General features: G+C 43.0%; 1 protein-coding gene across 1 annotated transcript; it reads left to right on the top strand.

The window, feature by feature from the left end:
• Positions 1–1,227: 1,227 nt before the first annotated feature.
• On the top strand, positions 1,228–20,623 carry LOC143779160 (protein kinase C delta type-like). Its single transcript, XM_077267447.1, has 7 exons — positions 1,228–1,581; positions 12,804–13,081; positions 14,024–14,115; positions 14,734–14,935; positions 17,441–17,584; positions 17,932–18,057; positions 19,856–20,623. The coding sequence occupies exons 1-7, from the start codon at positions 1,245–1,247 to the stop codon at positions 19,979–19,981; spliced, it is 1,305 nt and encodes a 434-aa protein (XP_077123562.1). The 5' UTR covers positions 1,228–1,244; the 3' UTR covers positions 19,982–20,623.
• The last annotated feature ends 3,162 nt before the right edge of the window (positions 20,624–23,785 follow it).

The following is a 23,785-nucleotide window of genomic DNA, read 5'->3' on the forward strand; positions in this document are numbered from 1 at the left end:
ATGCCTAAATAAACATATATGAACATTATTATGAGACAACATTGTGATTTTGGGAACTAACAGTTTAAATATTAAATAGTGCATTTCTCATCCAAAAGGAGTATATATAGAAATCACTGGTCTCTATACCATTAGAGAGAACTCAGCCACGTACACTACAACTTGTTTTAACTTAATGACCACAATTCAGTTTTTTGTTTAAAATGTGTTAAATTATTACATATTTCTAAGCTGTTTTTCACATTTGATGAATTTTATTATTGTGGTTGAGTACAGCTGCTACTAATGGAAATGAATTATACAAGTATTTATAATGGCCTCTGCATAAATATGTCCACATTGAGTGTGGGCTTTATCTATGAGCTACAGTGTTATGGTAAGCAAAGGAAGTTTATTGCCACTATGGTCCCCAAAGCAGCCGTATCCCCATTATTTATGGTAGGTATCCAGGCTCAAATTTGCCATTCACATCTATATAGTGATTTCTGTATTTTTGGTCTATAATAAAAAAAAAAGGGAACGCTGAATATAACGGCAGTGCCGTACCCCCTGTATACCGCACACTGAGGTTTGTCTAGTATCCGTGGAACATCCAATATCTTACTGGACACAATCGTGCAGCATGCCGCTATACATGTAACTCTCGGGGCTACTGTGCAGTTAATATTGAGTGACAAGGACCAAGAACCTAGTCATTTGGCTTAAAGTCTAAAATAGTTTGAAGCCCCTCTAATAAAGTCTGATGGTTTACAGGTGTATATAGTGCACAGTTTTATTATGTAAAAATACTTCTTATAATCACAAATTTCATCTCTAAGAAATGAAATCAATGGCGTCTACCATACGGCATTTAGAATTGTGCCAGGTGTTTCTCACTTTCAGAATACAAGTTGCCACTTTCTTATCATGTCCTGATGCTACAAATGGGGCAATTTAATAAGGAGCATCTGAGAGATACAGCAAATCTTAGTAAGAGTTTCTCAGGTGTAAAAGGTGGATTAAAAAATGACTGCCATTTATATGCAACAAGAAGCAACAGATACAAGAAGAAGTGAAAAGGTGGAATGGCGCATATCCCATACAAGCCATGTATAAAAATGCTGACCTATATGCCCATTCAATATACTGAAGAAAGCTATTGGTCAGTTACTGGTCACATGACCAGGGCAAGTGTATATATTACACTTGAACGGAAGTTGACAGTTGAGAGTGACAGTTGGAGTTGACTTGCGACGGTAGAGGAGATGTCTGCCAACCCTGAACTGAGCAAAGAGATGGAGATGAATGAAGACAGAGGACGACAGAGGAAGGGAAAGAAGAGGACAAATGCCACTTTGATCTCATCAAATGAAGATAAGAAGGCATCGAAGAACAGCAGCCAAAAGAGGAAGAAGAGGAGGACAACATCAAGATCAGCTGAGAAGATGTCTTCCAATCTGAAGATGAACCAAGTGGATGGAGAGAGGAAAAAAAGTGCCAAGAAGAGAAAACACACCTTGAACTCTTCAGGAAAAAAAAATGATCCACTGCCCAAACGAGCCAAAGGCGTCCTGAGCACCGAAGACCAGCAGAGAGGCTCAGGTAGACTAACACATACATTTATATCTTTGGTAACTTCATGTGCTTTTTAAACCAAATCATATCAACTATTGTGGAGGTTTTCCTTTACTCGTTGGTGACCAGACTATTTTGGGCCCTAATTCTATTTTATCTTTTTTCTTTGCAGAATATCATAAGGCATGACTTTTTCATATCTCCATTGACACAGTTATAAAATGTTTATTTGTTCTGGGACAAATTGTATTTTTTAAGTTACCATTTTGGAATATATTAAATGTATTGATTGCATTTACATCTAAATAACTTCTTTAGAGAAATGCAAAAAAAAGTATCAATTCTGCCATTTATTCTTTTTTTTAGTTTTACATTTTCATCATTTACTTTACAATGTAAGTTATAAATATCAAGATAATGTTAATCTCTAGGTCAATAATGTTTTGAAACTGATATCTGGGGAAATCGTGGCGCGCTAATATGGGGGTGGGTTGCTTATATGTGCTGCACAATAAGGCATTGAAAAATTTGTCTGGTGAGATCTTGTGTATTTATTTTCTGAGTTAGGACAATTATGATGATCCCAAGTTTGCTTAAGTTCTGCTATTGCACATGAAAACACTTTATCATATTTCAAGACTATTAACATTTTATCATTTTTCCAGTGACAGTGGCATCTATTGGTCACCAAAGAATATGGTTGTGGAGTGCTGATGAGTTGTAAATTGAGTTGTGAATTCGTCCTTGTGAAGCCCAGCCAATGGCTTAGCTTCATGGTAGACAGTGATTTAGCTAAATATTACATTACAGGTGTAATAATACAGTTGTAATATATAAAATACTGCATCTTTCTGACTATAAAACGTACTTTTTTTTCACCCAGATTTGGGAGGAAAATGGGGGTGCGTCTTATAGACCGAATATAGCTTACCGGGGGGGGTCAGGTTGGTACAAGGGGGTGTTCGGAGGTGCGTGGACTCCACTGATGTTTTATGAAACTACGGAGACTTTGCACTTCAATGGTTTCAATGCGGTGGATTCTGGGAAAATGGCCACCAGAGGCGTCACATTTTGTTTCCTGAAATCAATACCTGCGCATGTTGCCGCCTCCTGCAGCCATTTTCCCAGAGTCCACAACATTAAACCCATAGAAGAGCAGGTGCTCCGGGCTTTCACAAAATATCGACGGAGCCCCCGCACCACCAAGCATCGCTGAACACCTCCCTCTACAATCTGGGATGGGACTCCACAGTGTCACACTTCCGAGCACCTCCTGTGACCCCATTCCACTGCCGCTCCATCGTCGGTAAGCTGAATTTGGACTGTTAAACGGATCCCCAATTAACGCATTTCATTTTTTTCCTATTGTCCTCCTGAAAATTTGATGGGCATGTTATAGTCAGAAAATTACAGTATTCAATTATAGCAGGAAGTGATATGAATATTCATGTTTTTTATCTTTATACATATGGTGTCGCCGTCAGAGTCAATTAAGTCCTATTATTCCGGTATATTGCAAGCATTCATTACTGTTTTAATGGTGGAAGTCTGACACTAAGACCCGAATGGTTGTAAAAATGGGGGTCCAATGAATCTTTTGCTACATGTGCAATTTACATTGCAATCAATGAGAAGTGATGGAAAAGCATCAACAGACAATGAACTACTATTCTAACACTTGCTGCATGACCCAGCAGACACCCATCTCATCTCATATTTTACTCCAAATGCTTGTAAAAATGATAACTGAAGCTGCACTCATCCTTCCTAGGTTCAGTGATGTCTCTGCACTGTTTCTGTCCCTGCTCTTTGGTGACAGATTTTAGCAGAAACATCATAACAACAGTGCACATTATGGCTGCTGCCAATCATAGGTGATTTTCAGCGGTGATGTTGATCCAGTCATCACAATACCACTGAGCCTAGTGATTGGCTGCAGCCGTCACATATGGTGTAGCTGTGAAGTTACCCCTGCAGCCTATCAACTTTAAAGAGTGGCTGAGTATAGCTTTTTGTGTAATTTGTACAGTTGGAACATTTACAGAATAGAAAAATAATGTTTTGCGTATGAAAACCCTTTAAAGGGACCTGTCAGCAGGATTGTGCACAGTAACCTACAGACAGTGTCAGGTCGGCGCCGTTATACTGAATAAAATGATACCTTGATTGATGAAATCTGTCTTGTGGTTGTTTCTTAATCTTTATTTTCCATTTTGTGTAAGGTGGGGTTGGTGTATGTGGATCTCTGCTTAGCTACTCATAATACAGACTGCTGACAGGTCACTGATCCCTCACTGACCGGCCCCCCTGTTTGCATAATGAATGTCAATAACAAAACGCTTCTGCAATCAGGTGACAGCCGTGGCCCCTGCACTGCAGCATAATCGCATGTTTAGACTATGTTCACACTTTGCGGTTTTTGCTGCGGATCCGCAGCGGATTTGCAGCTGCGGATCCGCAGCAGTTTTCCATGCAGGGTACAGTACAATGTTACCCTATGGAAAACAAAAACCGCTGTGCCCACTTTGCGTTTTTCCGCTTGAAAATCCGCGTGGATTTTCTGCGGGAAAAAAAGAAGTAGCATGTCAATTCTTTCTGCGGATTCCGCAGCGGTTTTCCACCTGTGCCAATAGGAAAGTGCAGCTGGAAACCCGCAGTGGAATCCGCAGTTGAAACCGCACAAAAAACCGCAGTGAAAACCACCGCGGTTTTGCACTGCGGTTTTTCCAAATCCGCAGCTGAAAAATCCGCAGCAAAAAAAGGAACGTGTGAACAAGCCCTTACTGTGCACTTAATCCCTTTTGCTTATTTAATTGAGAGATGGGGAAAAAAAGGCAATTTGAAAATGGCACCTGCTGCTGGTGTGTACAGAGATCCGATAGCTGCTATTGTGCAGGCACCGACAGCGCCATCTTGCTAGAGAAGAAACAAAATGTCCTCCAAGATGGTGCAGCCCGCATCTGCACAATAGCAGCTATCGGCGATCTCCAAGAGCTGCTACTGTGCAGGCAGTGCAACAAAACCACAAGACAGATTTCATCAACCAAGGTATCATTTTATTCAGTATAACAGCGCTGACCCAACATCGTCTGTAGATTAATGTGCCCAATCCTGCTGACAGGTTCCCTTTAACGCCTCATAAAAATGTGGAAAGGCCTATTCACAGTCCAGGTTTTCTCATGGCTTTGATTGAGGTTTGAGAGTTTTCCTGGGCTAAATGGGCCTGAATTAATTTGTGTTATTGACATTTTTACGGCCTCACTTGAAAGGAAAAAGAAAAATGTAGTCAGCTTACCGGTCTTCAGAGAAATCCCCAGACCTGCCAATGCCCAGCACGGATCGGGGTGAGCGCCCACACCAAATAGAAACAAGAGGAGAAATCTAAGATCATGAGTAAGACTCCTTAGTTGAAATGCGTTGATCGTCCTCACTGGTGTGCCAGGTGTTTGCTATGCAGAGATTTTTCTGAAGAACGTTATACTGTTTCAGTTGTCCAATAAAGTATCACAAAGTTTGAACCACCTCCGCCTTCAGCTGGATCATTTCTCCTCTTGTTTCACTTGAAAGGAGGTGTAAATAAATTACAGAAGTGTGGCTTTGTGTTCAACTAGTCTATCAAGAAGATCACACTTTATCACACAGCATACGTAGGCTAGGTCATCAATATCATATAGGTGAGGGGGACTGACACCAGCTCCCCCACTGATCATCTGTTATCCACTCCGCCATTGGCAGGATGTAAGTAGTGCACAGCGCCGTACATTGTTTAGTGGCTGCTGCCAGGAACTGCAGAGAGGTTTCTATTGATGTGAGTAGGAGCTGATCGGCAGAACCCCGCAGCAGCCATTAATCACTGTACACTGTGCACATCTGGCTGGTGGCAACTCACATACCAGATGATCGTGGTGGTGCTGGGAGTCAGAGCCCCATCAATAGCACATCAAAAACAAACCAGTCGCCAACCCCTTGAACAAATGACTATCCGATAATTGGGCCAATTGAATTTATACAGTATCTCCAAAATCATTACTGATTCATCATATAAAAAAAAGGAACTTTGTTTTTTCACAATAAAAAAAATATTTTATTACACATAAATGACACTTTAAAAACATAAGGGTTGTGAGGTAGTACAAGATGGTGCAGCCATAAAATATGAGCAGTGGGGGAACAGACATGATTTTATTTACACAGATACGGTTATGAAATATCACACAAAGAAAAATCTTCTGACTACTGTATCCAATGCCCAGAGCATAAATGGCAATATGTATACGAAAAATTTGAAATGTCTGTGTGTGGGCCATTATATACTGGTTGGAGGGCTGTGTGGGGGCAATTATACAGTTTTGAGTGCTGTGTGTGGGGGCATTATACTGTTTGGGGAGCTAGTGGGAGCCATTTTAATGAATGTGGGCCATTATACAGTGTCGAGGGTTGTATTGTGTCCATGTTGTGAGTAGAACTAGTGAGGAACACTATAATATGTGGAGAATTCTGTGGGGGCCATCACAATGTGGGGAGGGTTGTGCCACTATACTGTGTGCAGGCCATCATGTTGAGTGAAGGGCTGTGTCTAGGGCCACTATACTATGTGTTGGGGTCACTGTGGGGGTATCACACTTTGTGGGGGTGGGGTGCTGTAAGGTCAGCATACCGTGTATGTGGAGCAATTCATTGTTTGGGTATCTTACTGTGTTTCGGGGGAATCATTTTTGGCATCATACTTTATGATGGCCATGGAAAGGGTATCTTAGTGCATGGGAACTCTAAGGGCTTCAATACAGGTAAAATTACTCTATAAGGGTTGCATAGTTGTGAGATATGCTCTTCTGTGATCCTACTGATTTTTTGGGGGGGAGGGTGGAGGGGAGGGGGGCAATTAAGACATCTGCTATGGGACCCCATGATTTCGATGCACGCTCCTGTCTCTGCCCACTTGTTTCATCAAATTAGTGTATCTGCTGTTTACCATTCCTGTAATCTCATCATGAGTGAAACCAGAAAAGTTCGAGACACCTAAACTGAGCACACTGCTTATCATTACAAAAAAAAAGCTGAGCTGTCACTCCGCCCTAGAGTCAGGGCCGGCGTTAGGGGCAGGCAGACAAGGCAGCTGCCTAGGGCCCCCAGCTAGTAGCACATCATGCAGCTGCTATGATGCTCTGTGAGGCAGGGGGGCCCGCCTGCCGCCAGTGCCGACTCCCTTGCCGCTGCCGCATTGAACTATACCGGTGTCTGCAGACACAGTTCAAAGCAATGATGGAGGCGAGAGCATCAGCTGACACTCCCTCTCCCATCATTCCCCGCTCTGCCTCTGACACTGCGGGTGCACGATGACATAATTGCGCACTCATTGTGTGCCAGGCAGTGCAGCCTCTGAGACAGGAGCAGGGAGCAGCGCGGGCACAAGGTGAGGTGAGGATTGGTTGTTTTTTCTTTTTACTATAACAGTGAGTACTGGACTGCGGGCCATTCTTGGGGGGGGAGATGTAGGCTGTGCTATATACTATGCGGGCTGTGCTATATACTATGCGGGCTGTGCTATATACTACGCGAGCTGTGCTATATACTACACGGGCTGTGCTATATACTATGCGGGCTGTGCTATATACTATGCGGGCTGTGCTATATACTATGCGGGCTGTGCTATATACTATGGGGGGGTATATTATATTCTATGGGGGAGGCTGTGTTATATACTATTGGGGGGTATATTATATTCTATGTGGAAGTTGTGTTATATACTATGGGGGTATATTATATTCTATGGGGGAGGCTGTGTTATATACTATGTGGCTGTGTTATATACTATGGGGGTACATTATATTCTATGGGGTAGGCTGTGTTATATACTATGGGGGGCTGCATTATATTCTGTAGAGGGCTACATTATATACTATGGGGAGGTGGGCTGTATTATATTCAATGGGGGCTACATTGTATTCTATGGGGGCCGTGTTAGATTTTATTAGGGAGGATCGCATCATACTCTTTGATGGGGCTGCATTATATTCTATGGGGAGGTGGGCTGTATTATATTCTATTCGGGCTACATTATATTCTATGGGGGGCTGTATTATACTGTATTTATATTTTATGAGGGATGATTGCATCATACTTTATGAGGGGGCTACATTATACTGTATGAGGGGGGCTGCATTATATTCTATGGGGGTTACATTATACTCTGGGGTGGCAGCATTGTACTATATGTGGGCTGCATTATACTCTATCGAGGACTATGGGGAATACATTATACTATCTGAAGAACTATGGGGTGCATTATACTATGGGAAGTGAATTGTACTACATGGATGACTATGGTGGTGCATTATACTATATGGAGCACTATGAGGAGTGTATTATACCATGTGGAGGACTGAGCATTGTATTTTAATATATGGAGGACTATGAGGAGTGTATATAACTATATGGAGGACTATGGGAAGTGTATAATACTATATGGAGGACTGAGGAGTATATTATACTGTATGGATGACTATGGGGCACATTATGTTATACAGGTCCTTCTCAAAAAATTAGCATATAGTGTTACATTTCATTATTTACCATAATGTAATGCTTACAATTAAACTTTCATATACTATAGATTCATTATCCACCAACTGAAATTTGTCAGGTCTTTTATTATTTTAATACTGATGATTTTGGCATACAACTCCTGATAACCCAAAAAACCTGTCTCAATAAATTAGCATATTTCACCCGACCAATCAAATAAAAGTGTTTTTTAATACCAAACAAAAAAACCATCAAATAATAATGTTCAGTTATGCACTCAATACTTGGTCGGGAATCCTTTGGCAGAAATGACTGCTTCAATGCGGCGTGGCATGGAGGCAATCAGCCTGTGACACTGCTGAGATGTTATGGAGGCCCAGGATGCTTCAATAGCGGCCTTAAGCTCATCCAGAGTGTTGGGTCTTGCGTCTCTCAACTTTCTCTTCACAATATCCCACAGATTCTCTATGGGGTTCAGGTCAGGAGAGTTGGCAGGCCAATTGAGCACAGTAATACCATGGTCAGTAAACCATTTACCAGTGGTTTTGGCACTGTGAGCAGGTGCCAGGTCGTGCTGAAAAATGAAATCTTCATCTCCATAAAGCATTTCAGCCGATGGAAGCATGAAGTGCTCCAAAATCTCCTGATAGCTAGCTGCATTGTCCCTGCCCTTGATGAAACACAGTGGACCAACACCAGCAGCTGACATGGCACCCCACACCATCACTGACTGTGGGTACTTGACACTGGACTTCAGGCATTTTGGCATTTCCTTCTCCCCAGTCTTCCTCCAGACTCTGGCACCTTGATTTCCGAATGACATGCAAAATTTGCTTTCATCAGAAAAAAGTACTTGGGACCACTTAGCAACAGTCCAGTGCTGCTTCTCTGTAGCCCAGGTCAGGCGCTTCTGCCGCTGTTTATGGTTCAAAAGTGGCTTTACCTGGGGAATGCGGCACCTGTAGCCCATTTCCTGCACACGCCTGTGCACGGTGGCTCTGGATGTTTCCACACCAGACTCAGTCCACTGCTTCCTCAGGTTCCGGTCACCTCTTCTCGTTGTACAGCGTTTTCTGCCACATTGTTTCCTTCCAACAGACTTACCATTGAGGTGCCTTGATACAGCACTCTGGGAACAGCCTATTTGTTGAGAAATTTCTTTCTGGGTCTTACCCTCTTGCTTGAGGGTGTCAATGATGGCCTTCTTGACATCTGTCAGGTCGCTAGTCTTACCCATTATGGGGGTTTTGAGTAATGAACCAGGCAGGGAGTTTTTAAAAGCCTCAGGTATCTTTTGCATGTGTTTAGAGTTAATTAGTTGATTCAGAAGATTAGGGTAATAGGTCATTTAGAGAACCTTTTCTTGATATGCTAATTTATTGAGACAGGTTTTTTGGGTTATCAGGAGTTGTATGCCAAAATCATCAGTATTAAAACAATAAAAGACCTGACAAATTTCAGTTGGTGGATAATGAATCTATAATATATGAAAGTTTAATTGTAATCATTACATTATGGTAAATAATGAAATTTAACACTATATGCTAATTTTTTGAGAAGGACCTGTATAGAGGACTATGGGGTGTGCATTTTACAACATGGAGGACTGTGGTGCACATTATACTATGTGTAGGATTATGAGGTGTATTATACTAAACAAGCAAAATGCTGCATATTCATCGAGTGATTGGATTGTTTATGCGGGAACACAAATCTTTGTTCTCAACAGCACATTGCCGATGTAAACTGTAGTTATGCTGCTGATAACATGATGCTGTATGGTGATCTGTTAGTGATCTATTAGTGATTGTTCTGTCCCCATCATTCTTTCTCAGACGGTGGAAAGAGGCCAGGAAACAAGCGTTGAACGATTTCAATATTGTTGATCACACTCGTTTAGCGACCTGAACTCAGCGCATGTAAATACAACCGAAATGCTTCTGTGTGATGTGCAATATGTTAGCATTTGGGGCCCCATTTTAAACTTTGCCTAGGGCCCCACTTTGCCTAAAACCGGCCCTGCCTAGAATGAACGTTAGCCTTTTCCCTGCTTGTTCCTTTCATCTAAGGACCTAGCATACATGCTATTGCATTGGACTCTTGACTTTCTGCTTCATACTAAGACTGAGTGAGGCCTCAGCATTCACTGTAATGATAAGCTGTGTGCTCAGATTCGGTGTCCGGCCATTGACCTTGTACTTCACTGATTTGACTCATGATGAGCTCACAGGATCGGTGGCGCAGCAGATACACGCGCTCCTTCAATGAAAAGGAGCAAATTCACACAATGAAGCAGCTATATCAGCCTCTTCCTGTGGAATAAATACAATGTATTCACTTATGCTTCTACCCCTTAGCAGAAGTTATGTATGTATGACCATCAGCTGTACATTTCTACATGGTCGCGCTTAGCTAGTTACACAGGATACAGTAGAAGCACCTGGATGAATTTATCAGAGCACTTTTTTAAAAAACACATCCATTTGTGGAACTACTTTAGTTTTTCATTATTTATTAATTAAAATCTACTTTTGTACATGGGACAATAAAGCTGCCCCATGATTTGCTGAATGGCAGCTTAAAATTACATCAATAGCAATTCCCCAATAATGTTATTAATCATAATGACTTTTCCCAAGATTATTCTACATCGTGAACCCTCAAACTGTAATGTAATGTGAAAGTCTGTACCACAGACTGCCATAAACAGCTTCCATATAGGACTCCTCCTGGAAAAGTCTGTAAACTGACAATTCTGTATTTTCAGCTTTAACACAATGGAAACCTACAAAGAATAAATAGTCAAAGATAACTACAAATTCAATTTTATTACATTATATTCAACAAAATTTATTTAAAATGTGTGTACTCCTTGAGAAGTCTAAGGCAAAACATACATTGGAGTTCTGGGGTGTTCACTCTTCTGGTCAGACTCTCTTCATGCACATGGTTTCTTTACATTGGATATTTGTGTTGAGTTAATGTTATGCTATTTTATCTTGCCATATTATTTACATGTGTTTTTATATCTATATACCACTATTTTACCTGTATCAATACTATGTGTCTAATTCACTGCCACTTTACTTACTGTACAATACTGATCATTATATTTTACCCATATGTGATGCGCTTTCCATAAAATATCTTTTATGTGATGCTCCCCACATATTTTAATGGGATTTTGTTTAATACGTAATATTAATACTGTAACAAAATTTAATTTGTAGTTATGTTTTGGGTGACTGTTTATTCTTTGCAGTTTACCATAGCTTAAAGGGAACCTGTTACATAAAAAAAACTCTATTAACCTGCATATATAGGGTTAATCTGCAGGTGAATAGCGTTCTGAACCTGTTTGGCACTGGCACTTAAGACTATGTTGGTGGGATGAAATGAGCCTTATTGCGCCCAGTAGTGTTTGGGTTTCAGTCACAAGGGTGGCCCCCGTGCGGGTTCAGTCACCGCGCTCTCTATAGAGCACGGCAGTTGTAACAGAACGCCATCACTGACTGACAGTTGGTTCTAATGCAGAGCCTGCTGTCATTCAGTGTCGGGGGCGCGATTACTGCCGCCTCTCTCTATACACAGCACTGGGGCTGAAACCACACCAGCGCCACCTCCATGACTGAAAACCACACGCTACCAGGATGAATAAAGCAGAAGTTTAGCGCTGGTGTTGGCCAGGTTCTGTTAGAATCGGTTTAGTTTGTGACTATCCGCCGTTTTCTTGTGGAGTTCTGGCTGCTGGTCTTTTTCCTTCCCCTTATCTATAGATCTTCGCTTGAGATTAACCTAGGATCGTCGGTGGGTCTATTCGCAAGGAATGGGTCACCCACTCCATTGCAGGGTTTCAGCCTAGTCATAGTGCAGGGTCACTTTTCCCCCTTCTACCTTTAAAAAAAAAAAAAAAAACCTCCCGGATTTCTGCAATATGAACAGCATTCAAGATCTTGCTCAGCGTCTGCAAGGGTTAACGTCGGAAGTTGCCAGCTTACATCAGCACGTGAGTAATTGCCCTGGAATCCGCTCTGGAGAACCTAAGGTGGGTTTGCCTGAATGTTTTTCTGGTAAACGGCAGGAATTTTTTTCATTTAAAAATGCATGTTTACTTTATTTTTGGCTTAGACCCAGGTCTTCAGGGGCTGAATTACAGTGTGGGGGATTATTGTGTCATTATTGCGAGGTGGAGGCCCTGGAATCTTCACCTTCAGAAGTATCCTAGGAAGTAGGCCGAGCTAGGGCACCCCCTAGTGTTAGGGACAGGGAAGGAGCCCCTGGTCCAAGGTCACCCAACAGATGTGTCGTGACAATCACACACAGCTCTACAGTGAGATCAGAAGAGTAGAGAGCAGCCATTACACATCACACTGGTAACTTCCCCTTCATGGAAAATAAGCTCTGGAGGCAGATTCCCATGCAGATCAGAGTCTGGCCCATAAACGTATTTAAATATAAGAAAAAAATGGATTTTGCTGGAATAAGACATTGGATCACTGATATCAAGGTATCATTTTATTCAGTTTCCTATGACCTTAATGCCCATATAGACGGCTTAGGACGGACGATCCTACTGACATATTCCCTTTAATACCCATTTCATTTTTATACATAGGATGTAACTCTTTTGTAGATGTTTATGACTTTTTTCTATCCACGCCGTGTAAACAGTGTGCAGTAAATGTAAATGTCTTCTCACTCTCTCTTATTTTTCACTCTGATAGAGGACAGCAGTGTGCGGCCAACCTGCCCTAGAAGCGCAATCTCACATAACATCAGAAAGAGATTATTATTCCATCATGTGCTCGGGCAGGGAAGTTTTGGAAAAGTTGTGCTGGCGGAAGACACTTCTAACCAACAGAAGTATGCTGTTAAGATCATCAGCAAGAGATCCCTGCTCGCTTCTGGTGATGAGGCCTATGTGATGGTGGAGCGCCGAGTCTTACAGCTGGCATCTGGGAGCCCCTTCCTTGTCCATGCAGACTTTGCATTCCAGACCAAGGTACAGTAGTGTCTTATTTCTCCTTATTAAATGTCCCCCTAAGCAACACAAACATTCCTGTTGTATACTGTATAAAATAATCACAAATGCATTTTATATAACAAATATAACAAAGTCTTCTTTACGGTTTCCTCCAACAAAAAAAGCTTAATGTTTGGGTTAAGACAACGCAGACTTCAGATGATCATGAAAAAATGTCTAAAGATAAATAATAATAATCTTTATATAGCGCTAACATATTCCGCAGTGCTTTACAGTTTGCACACATTATCATCCCTGTCCCCGATGGGGCTCACAATCTAAATTCCTTATTAGTATGTCTTTAGAATGTGGGAGGAAACCTGAGTACCCGGAGGAAACCCACACAAGCATGGGGAGAACATACAAACTCCTTGCAGATGTTGTCCTTAGTGGGGCTTGAACCCAGGACTCCAGCGCTGCAGTGCTAACCACTGTGCCACCGTGTAAGATGTATAGAAGACAATGATCTCTTCTGTGTACTAAATATGTACATGTTATGACAGTTTGATAACTATGGCCCTGATTCAGCAAAGCTTTTATTTCAAAATTATGCCATAAAAGGGTTTGAAAAGTCTCAATTTTTTGTGCAACACAAGGCTGCACAAAAATGTTGCCTCTTTTGGCATTTTCACGCTATTTTCACCCAACTCCACTAAGGTGGGCGAAGTTGGTGCATCACAGGCGGGTGTAGACATCAAATTCATGAAGAGTAGTGGCAACCCTTACATCACAAATCTTACTCCAGTTTTCTACAGGAGTAGGATTTGTTGCGAGGTGCACACGAAGACACTGGCCTGATTCATTAAGAACATGTGTCTCTTAACAAATGAGAACTCCATTCCACCTGCTCATCAAAAACGGAGTGAAAAATGTCAGTCTTGATGAATCAATGCAAAAGTCTTCTCTCTTTTATTTCTATAGATGCTTGTTCTACTTGGGCTGGAATTCATGAGCTGCGGGGACTTCTTTGACTTTCTGGAGATGAAAGGGCGGCTTGACATCCCCAGCGCAAGGTACGATACGATACGATACACTTTATTGATCCCGTGGGAAATTAGGTATAGCTTTAAATTTTAGCTTAGGTAAAGTAAATTGCAAATAATAACCTACAGTTCTCAGAGCTCCATCATGAGGATACGATACTTCACATTTTTCCTATAATACTTATGTGTTTTTTTTCCCATAACAATACAATACATTCCTTTCCTAACCGCCCACTGTCTATTGATGGTGGTGCAGGTCCCAAATCGGCAGTGACCTTCTCTGAAGTTGTTGCTTTAGCACTTATGTTTAGAGATGAGCGAATATGTCCAGGTCCCTGCTTATTCGGCTAGCTATAGTGCTTACCGAATAAGCTACAGCGGGAACCCGGATACACGGAGCTCTCCGGCTGATCAGCTGTTCGGCTCCACAGCTGCATGTGTCGCGACTGTGTGACAGTCATAACACATACATGGAGAGCCCACCAAACAGGCTCTCCAGGCTCTACTCATGTTGCTGGATGTACAGGTTAAGTGTCTGGCTGTTCTCATCAAGCAGGGACCTTAAAGAGATAGCAGTCTACTGACTCATGTGAATTTCTAAAAATTCCTTGTGTTATTCTTACCTTCTTTCATCTTCTTTTCTGACAGATTCTATGCCGCGGAGCTCGTGTGTGGCATCCAGTTTCTCCACTCGAAGGGCATTATCCACAGAGATCTCAAGCCCGAGAACATCCTGGTGGCTGACACGGGGCACATTAAGATCACGGATTTCGGTCTCGCACTGGAGAACATGCTTGGAGACCGCACAGCCACCAAATATGTTGGAACTAGGGAATTTATGGCTCCAGAGGTGAGAAGAAAACTATCTTGCTGACTGATGTATTAATGATTTTTTTTGTGTGTAGTGTTATTAATGGAGTCATCCAACTTGTAGAAAAATTGTGGCTGCTGAAATTATAAAATAAGAAAATCATCACTACTCACTCTCTTCCCAATCGATCCAACGGTAACATTTTTGCAGCGCTCCCAGACTTTGCGGGACCTGAGCACTCCAACCAGTCAGTGCTGAATTGCTGGTATCATGGCTCACATCACAGAGCAGTGATGCCTGTTGTATGGCATATGACCCACTGATTGGCTGCAGTGGTGAATTGCCACCTCCGTCTAAATGAAGACTGGGAGCACTGCAGTAGGAGAAATGAAAAGTGATGATTTTGTTATTTTACAATATTGCTAGTTAATCTTACTACATTTCTACAAGTTGGAAAACTTCTTTAAATGTTTTCATGGAAAACCTAAGTGTCGGTTCAAAATATTCTGTTTCTCTTTGTATGGGCCAGTAAAATGTATCAATTGTGTTAAATGGAAGCTATGATGGATGCCTTATAGTGACATCTATCACCCATGGACCATAGAGATATTCGCTTAACAGACATATATGTAGAACCTAATGAAAATTTCAAGCTGTATCCCTGTAACGAATGCGTGTGATGGATGCCAAACAGTGGTATCCATAACCCACAGACCTCCATGTTAAAAAAGGTATACATTTAAAATATATGATTTACTGTATTGAAGGATGGAATAGTGTGGTCTACTAGCTACCCCATACTCTTTTCAGACTAGTAACATATACTGGATAGATTGAGGGAAAAATGTTGTTATGTATGCCAGAAAAAAAGCTCTAACTAAACACTGAAAAGAACAAACATCTGCATTTCAGTGTAAAAACGATTTGCTGTTCATATGTTGTCTTTTGAGTGGTTTTTAATCACTTCAGGCTTCCAAAGATGCAAAGTGATTAAAAGAAGTGACCTGACCATTCATAAGGCATTTTTCAGCTGAAAAGGTGCCCAGAAAACATTAAAGCGATTTGTTTGAGCCTTGTGCCATTGCTTTTGCTAATGCCAACGGTTACTTCATGATTGAGCAAAAGACTGGATAACAGCATTAAAAAAAACCACAAAAATGCTGCAAAAATGTAAAAGAAAAAATACGTCACCATTCAATAATGTTGAAAAAGCACTCACGAAATGACAAGAAAATTGTAAAAAAAAAAGATGCCTCAAGATAAAAACAACTCAGGCTTTTTCTAAAGGATCTTCCTCAAAAAAATCTCAGTGAAATTGCCCCCCGACCCCAAAAAAAGACATCAAGTGCATTACCTTAGAGAAAACTAAATCTTAAAGACCCCTGCACACGTTAGGCTAGTGTAGACAGAACTCATTGATATTGATGGGTTTGACCGAAAGTCTAAAGCGTAAAGTGTAAAGCACTGGGGTGGGGATGGCCGACTGATGGTCGGGAGAGATGTCGATCATGCATGTCTAATTGTGACCAAACGAGCACTCCAGTGTATGGGAGAGTCAGCTTGGATGGCTGTTGACCGAACCAGGGGCAGACATATCATGGGTGCAGTGTGTGCAGCCACACGGGGTCCTAAGAGGTTAGAAGGCCCACTTTTATCTTCAAATCAGCAATGAGGTCACAAAGTGGATCCCATATACTGATCTTGCACAGGGACCCTCTTCCATCTGTGGCCACCGCTGAGGTTAACGATTGGACGATGCATCGTTTGGCCAATAGCCTAAAATGCAAGGTAAGAAGATAAGGCAGAAAACTACAATTAAGTAGTCGGCACATCTCTTCAGGAAACTTAAAAGCCTCTTTTAACAGACATCAATGACGCTTCTTACTCCAACAGACTCTGTATCAAGACAAATAAAACACCAGTCTTGATGAATCGGTCCCAAAAAACCTTCAGAATTGGACAATAAGGAAAAGATAGATGACTCTTCAGGGGGACTACAAGGCTCATTCAGATATCACTTTTCACACACATGTTCTAACCAGGTTTTTCACCAATAGAACCTGGTACCTATGATTCTGAGATGTTCACATGTCCATGTATTTTTGCAGAGTCTCGTCAATGCAAGACTGGGTCTAGATAAAACATTGGACAGCCCTCAGATCACATATATATGCAGATCATTTTTCACACACTGATTGGAGAAGCTCGAGAAACCTGCATCTTTTTTTTATCATTATTATTCATACAAGAAAATCTGATGAAACTGCTGGTAAAAACTGACACTCTAACCAAACTAAAAATCTGATTTAAAAATTAATATATTTGGCCCATATTTTTTTTTAACTCAAGAAAAATCACTGATGTCTGAATGAGCCCTCAGTATCCTGGGCCCAGAGCGCGATAAATGAGTGAAAGCCGGACCTTGTTACTTAGTGACCCGGAGACTATAAATTCCCAGAATTACACAAAGATATAACACAGAGACTGAGACATTCATGTGCTGACTTGTCACCTACTTAGTAACTGTTCTCTCCTCTGTGGCAGATGCTGGCTAGGAAGCAATATGGCGCCGGCGTAGACTGGTACGCGCTTGGCCTCATCATAAATGAAATGGTTACCGGGGAGTGCACTTACCATCCTGCACTATTCGATCCATCTTCCTCCGACGCTGAAGACCTCATTAGAGAGGTGAGTACGATGCTGTTATTGGGTATTGGAGTTACTACTAGTAATGTGCGGCCATGGTAAATGTACAGAGCACAGCGCTACAGATACAGGGCAATGTTCTTAATTCTTCCCTTTCTACCCAGCAAAGAAGCCATTTGAGGATCTGTAGGAGTACTTGATTTGCTGGGTAGAAGTGTTTAGTCACTGAGCCTTGCTGTCATGGATCTGCTGGTGGTCTACAGTCAGATGGACCTAAGATCTAATGTTGCTCTACAGGAGTTCAGTAAAATTGTCCTGTTGTCAGTGTTATCAGATTTTTTACTTGCTCTGATTGCATCCTGACAATTAAGCAAATTTCTCACTTCCAGCTCCTCCAGAAAGATCCCGCCAAGCGCTTAGGGGTCCACAGAAACATCAGAGCTCATCCCTTTTTCCAGGATATTGACTGGGTCTCCGTGGAAGCCCTTCAGATGCCCCCACCACACATCCCTGGAGTAAGTAACATTACAGACATTGTATTCAGGGCCGGGTGAAATTTGTACTTAGTGCAGGAATGTATCTATTTATGGGGTTAAAAAAAATGACACAGTAGCCAAAACTTTGTTCTTATCCAACACTAGCTAATTTTCCAAAAAATTGGAAGAAGTAGGAGGGGCTTACCAGGAAAGGCGCAGCTGACAACTTTTTAACCCCTTAACCCCAGGCCATTTTCCATTTTCGTTTTTGCTCCCTTTCTTCCCAGAGCCATAACTTTTTTTAGGTCAATATGGCCATGCGAGGGCTTGCTTTTTGCGGGGCAAGTTGTATTTTTGAAGGACGCCATTGATTTTAACATATCATATGCTGGAAAATGGTTAAAAAAAAATTCAAGTGCGGTGTTTTGTTTTTGTGTACCATGTTCACAAAATGCTAAAACTGACCTGCCATTATGATTCTGCAGGTCATTACGAGTTCTCTGACACCAAACATGGTTCTTTTTTATTTACGTTGTGAAGAAAAAAAACAAAACAGCTGTCATGTTCCTGGAAAGGTGCTGGTGGCTGCAGGAAACAGGGGGAGTCAGACATATGCGTACTACTACCCCCAATGTTGGAAAGGGGTTAAAGGGATTCTGTCAGCAAGTATTTTGTATGCAATCTGAGTACAGCATGAGGAAGGGGTTAAACACAGATTTCAATGATGTGTCACATGTCAGGCTGTGTGCTGTTACCTTACTCCGACTCCACCCCCTCCAGTGATAAACAGTTCACTGTCAATAAACTATGTACATACAGAGCCTGGTGTGGTCGGGGGTAGATTTTCAGCTCTGCTGCATTGCTAAATCTAATGACTCTGGCTCAGAACTTAGGGTATGTGCCCACGATCAGGAATTGCTGCAATTTCGACATTGTTTATTTGTGCAGTGTCAAAACCGCAGCGGCCAGATGCTACAGCATAGTGTATGGGATTTCTAGAAATGCGTGTATGTTCACCTACATATCACCCGCGGAAACTGACATGTTGTGCGTCTTTCAGGACTGCAGCATGTGAATTTCTCTGTTCAGTGAACACGTGCAGATTTACAATAGAACGCAGCGTTTTGGGAGCAGTGAAAATACGCTGCATCCATCCAAAACGCTGCTACTTCCGGATCGTGGGCACATAGCCTGAGTGATACATCGTTGGATTCAGGGTCTCTTTACCTATCTCAGGCTGCTCTCAGATGAGCTAGCAAAATCCTATTGATAGATTTATTTATCTCTCCTTAAAACTATTCAAGCACCAAATATTATTAAAGGCCATTCTCCTTGTAATGATTAGGTAATAAATGGTGATGAGCGCGTATACTCGTTACTCGGGTGGTCTCTGCGTATTTTGGCATGCTCGGAGATTTAATTTTCGTCACCGTAGCTTAGCTGCATGATTTGCAGCTGCTAGACAGGCTGAATACATGTGGGGATTCCCTAACAAACAGGCAACCCCCACATGTATTCAGGCTGTCTAGCAGTCACAAAGCATGCAGGTGAGCGACGAAAACGAAACCTCCGAGCATGCTGAAATACTCGGAGACCACCCGAGCATGCTCAGGGAAACCCGAGTAACGAGTATACTCGCTCATTACTAGTAATAAACCAAACATAGTAAATTGCTGCATTGATTCTCATGCTGACTGCAGTACATTGACAAGAAAACCAATATGTAAGATCACTTGGGAATAAAATATACACAAATGAAAAGCAAAGATTATGTGACTATATATAATGTGATAAGTCATCATCCTCAAGTACTAATCTTCTGTTGTGTTTCATCCAGCCATCTAAACCTCATCACCGCCTCAAAAGGTTCCATCTAGGCAAACTGGAAGCAGCAGAGGCCACAAAGTCATCAATCCCCCCAGACAAACAAGCCAAATTTAGAGGGTTTTCATTTATCAGCTAGAAAACCCTCGATAAGACACCAGCTCATGTGTCATCAGAGATGGCGTCCTCCTGAGCCTGGAAGAAGAACAACAGGACAGGAGTGAAGATGGACCCAGCAAGATGGAGGAGCCAGGAGATGCTGGGTAAGTAGAAGTGCAAAAACACCCGCACTTCACCTCAGTCATAGGCATTTGTTACCGGTGACTGCATTTCCTCTCACCCAGAATAGCAGCAGCTTATGGTGCTGTCCTGGGCGGAAAGGAAATAAAAGGTGCGTGACAGGCCGGCTATTAAGGGGCGGAAGGAGGCCGGATTTTTTTTTTAATGCCTATGACAATCTTTAAATATACCGGTAATTGAAATTCCTCATGTTCATGACAGCAATGACATGGGCTATGAGGAATAAGGTGTGAGTTGGCCGGCTATTAAGGGGTGGAAGGAGGCCGGATTTTTTTTTTTTTTGATTGCCTGTGACAATTTTTAAATATACAGGTACCGTATATACTCGTGTATAAGACGAGATTTTCAGCACATTTTTTTGTGCCGAAAACACCCCTCAGCTTATACACAAGTCATTGTCCAGAAAGCCAGTGGGGGAGGGGAGCTGTGGAGCAGCGACAGGAGCCGGTGGCTGTGACTCTCATCTCCCTCCTCGCGCCGTTGCTGAATGTCCCTGCATCTCCGTTGTCCCGATGTGGCAGCGCTTCCTGTGCTGAGCGGTCACGTGGTACAACTCATCAAGGTAATAAATATGCACGAGTCTCCACTCCCATAGGCATTGAGCGCATATTCATTACCTTAATGAGCGGTACCACGTGACCGCTCAGCACAGGAAGCGCAGCCGCACCTGGACAATGGAGATGTAGGGACGTGTAGGGACGTGCAGCGACGATGTGAAGATGGTGAGTATGACGCGGGGAGGCATGCATACAAGGATGAGATGGGGAGCCCAGCCATGCATGCAAGGATGGTATGGGGAAGCTGAGCCATGCATACAAGATGGGACAGGGGAGAGCCATGCATACAACGAGGGGACCGGGGGAGCCATGTATACAACAGGGGGAGCCACACAGAGCAGAACATAACAGGGGAAGCCACACAGAGCAGGACAGGAAGGAGGGAGCCATGCAGAGCAGGACAGGGATGAGGGGACAATACATACCCGGCTTATGCTCAAGTCAATAAGCGTACCCAGTTTTCCGTGGCAAGATTAGATGCCTCGGCTTATACTTGGGTCGGCTTATACTCGAGTATATACGGTAATTTATATTCCTCATATTCATGACAGCAATGACATGGGCTATGAGGAATAAGGTGTGAGTTGGCCGGCTATTAAGGGGTGGAAGGAGGCCGGATTTTTTTTTTTTAATGCCTGTGACAATTTTTAAATATTCAGGTAATTTATTTTCCTTATATTCATGACAGCAATGACATGACCTATGAGGATTAAGGTGTGAATTGGCCGGCTATTAAGGGGTGGAAGGAGGCCAGATTTTTTTTTTTTTTTTTTAATGCCTGTGACAATTTTTAACTATACAGGTACAGTATATACTCCTGTATAAGCCGAGATTTTCAGCACATTTTTTTGTGCTGAAAACACCCCCTTCAGCTTATAAACAAGTCATTGTCGAGAAAGCTAGCGGGGGAGGGGAGCGGCGGACCAACGGCAGGAGCCGGCGGCTGTGACATCATACTCATCCTCCACGCACCGTCGCTGAACGTCCCTGCATCTCGGTTGACCCGATGTGGCAGCACTTCCTGTGCTGAGCGGTCACGTGGTACTGCTCATTAAGGTAACAAGAGGCATGGAGCGCATATTCATTACCTTAATGAGCCGTACCTCGTGACCCCTCAGCACAGGAAGTGCTGCCGCACCTGGACAATGGAGATGCATATGAGATGTATATACGGTAATTGAAATTCCTCATATTCATGACAGCAATGACATGGGCTATGAGGAATAAGGTGTGAGTTGGCCGGCTATTAAGGGGTGGAAGGAGGCCGGATTTTTTTTTTTTGATTGCCTGTGACAATTTTTAAATATACAGGTACCGTATATATACTTGTGTATAAGACGAGATTTTCAGCACATTTTTTGTGCCGAAAAGGCCCCCCTCAGCTTATACACAAGTCATTGTCCAGAAAGCCAGTGGGGGAGGGGGAGGGGAGCTGTGGAGCAGCGGCAGGAGCCGGTGGCTGTGACCTCATACTCACCCTCCTCGCGCCGTTGCTGAATGTCCCTGCATCTCCGTTGTCCCGATGCGGCAGGGCTTCCTGTGCTGAGCGGTCACGTGGTACCACTCATTAAGGTAATGAATATGCACGAGTCTCCACTCCCATAGGCATGGAGCGCACATTCATTACCTTAATGAGCGGTACCACATGACCGCTCAGCACAGGAAGCGCAGCCGCACCTGGAAAACGGAGATGTAGGGACGTGCAGCGACGGTGCGAAGATGGTGAGTAGGACAGGGGGAGGACGGGGGGAGCCATGCATACAAGGATGAGTTGGGGAGCCCAGCCATGCATACAAGAATGGGATGGGGAAGCTGAGTCATGCATAAAACGAGGGGACCGGGGGAGCCATGTATACAACAGGGGGAGCCACACAGAGCAGAACAAGACAGGGGAAGCCACACAGAGCAGGACAGGGATGAGGGGACAATACATACCCGGCTTATGCTCAAGTCAATAAGCATACCCAGCTTTCCGTGGCAAGATTAGGTGCCTCAGCTTATACTTGGGTCGGCCTATACTCGAGTATATACGGTACTTTATATTCCTCATATTCATGACAGCAATGACATGGGCTATGAGGAATAAGGTGTGAGTTGGCCGGCTATTAAGAGGTGGAAGGAGGTCGGATTTTTCTTCTTTTTTTTTTAATGCCTGTGACAATTTTTAAATATTCAGGTAATTGAAATTCCTCATATTCATGACAGCAATGACATGACCTATGAGGATTAAGGTATGAGTTGGCCGGCTATTAAAGGGTGGAAGGAGGCCGGATTTTATTTTTTTTTTAATGCCCGTGACAATTTTTAACTATACAGGTACAGTATATACTTGTGTATAAGCTGAGATTTTCAGCACATTTTTTTTGTGCTGAAAACGCCCCCTTCGGCTTATAAACAAGTCATTGTCCAGAAAGCTAGCGGGGGAGGGGAGCGGCCGGGCAACGACAGGAGCCGGCGGCTGTAACATCATACTCATCCTCCACGCGCCGTCGCTGAACGTCTCTGCATCTCGGTTGTCCCGATGTGGCAGCACTTCCTGTGCTGAGCGGTCACGTGGTACCGCTCATTAAGGTAATAAGAGGCATGGAGCGCATATTCATTACCTTAATGAGCCGTACCTCGTGACCGTTCAGCACAGGAAGTGCTGCCGCACCTGGACAATGGAGATGCAAGGACGTCCAGCGACTGCGCAAGGAGGGTGAGTATGACGGGGGAGGACGGAGAGAGTTGAGCCGAGCCATGCATACGATGGGATGGGGGAGCCCAGCCATGCATACAAGGATGGGACAGGGGGAGCCGAGCGATGCATACAAGATGGGACAGTGGGGGAGCCATGGATACAATGAGTGGCCCGAGGGAGCCATGTATACAACAGGGGGAGCCACACAGAGCAGGACAGGGATGAGGGGATTATACATACCCGGCTAATACTCGAGTCAATAAGCATACCCAGTTTTCCGTGGCAAAAGTAGGTGCCTCGGCTTATACTTGGGTCGGCTTATACCCAAGTATATACGGTAATTGAAATTCCTCATATTCATGACAGCAATAACATGGGCTATGAGGAATAAGGTGTGAGTTGGCTG

This window comes from Ranitomeya variabilis, chromosome 1 (assembly GCF_051348905.1).
Source record: "Ranitomeya variabilis isolate aRanVar5 chromosome 1, aRanVar5.hap1, whole genome shotgun sequence".
Lineage (NCBI taxonomy): Eukaryota > Metazoa > Chordata > Amphibia > Anura > Dendrobatidae > Ranitomeya > Ranitomeya variabilis.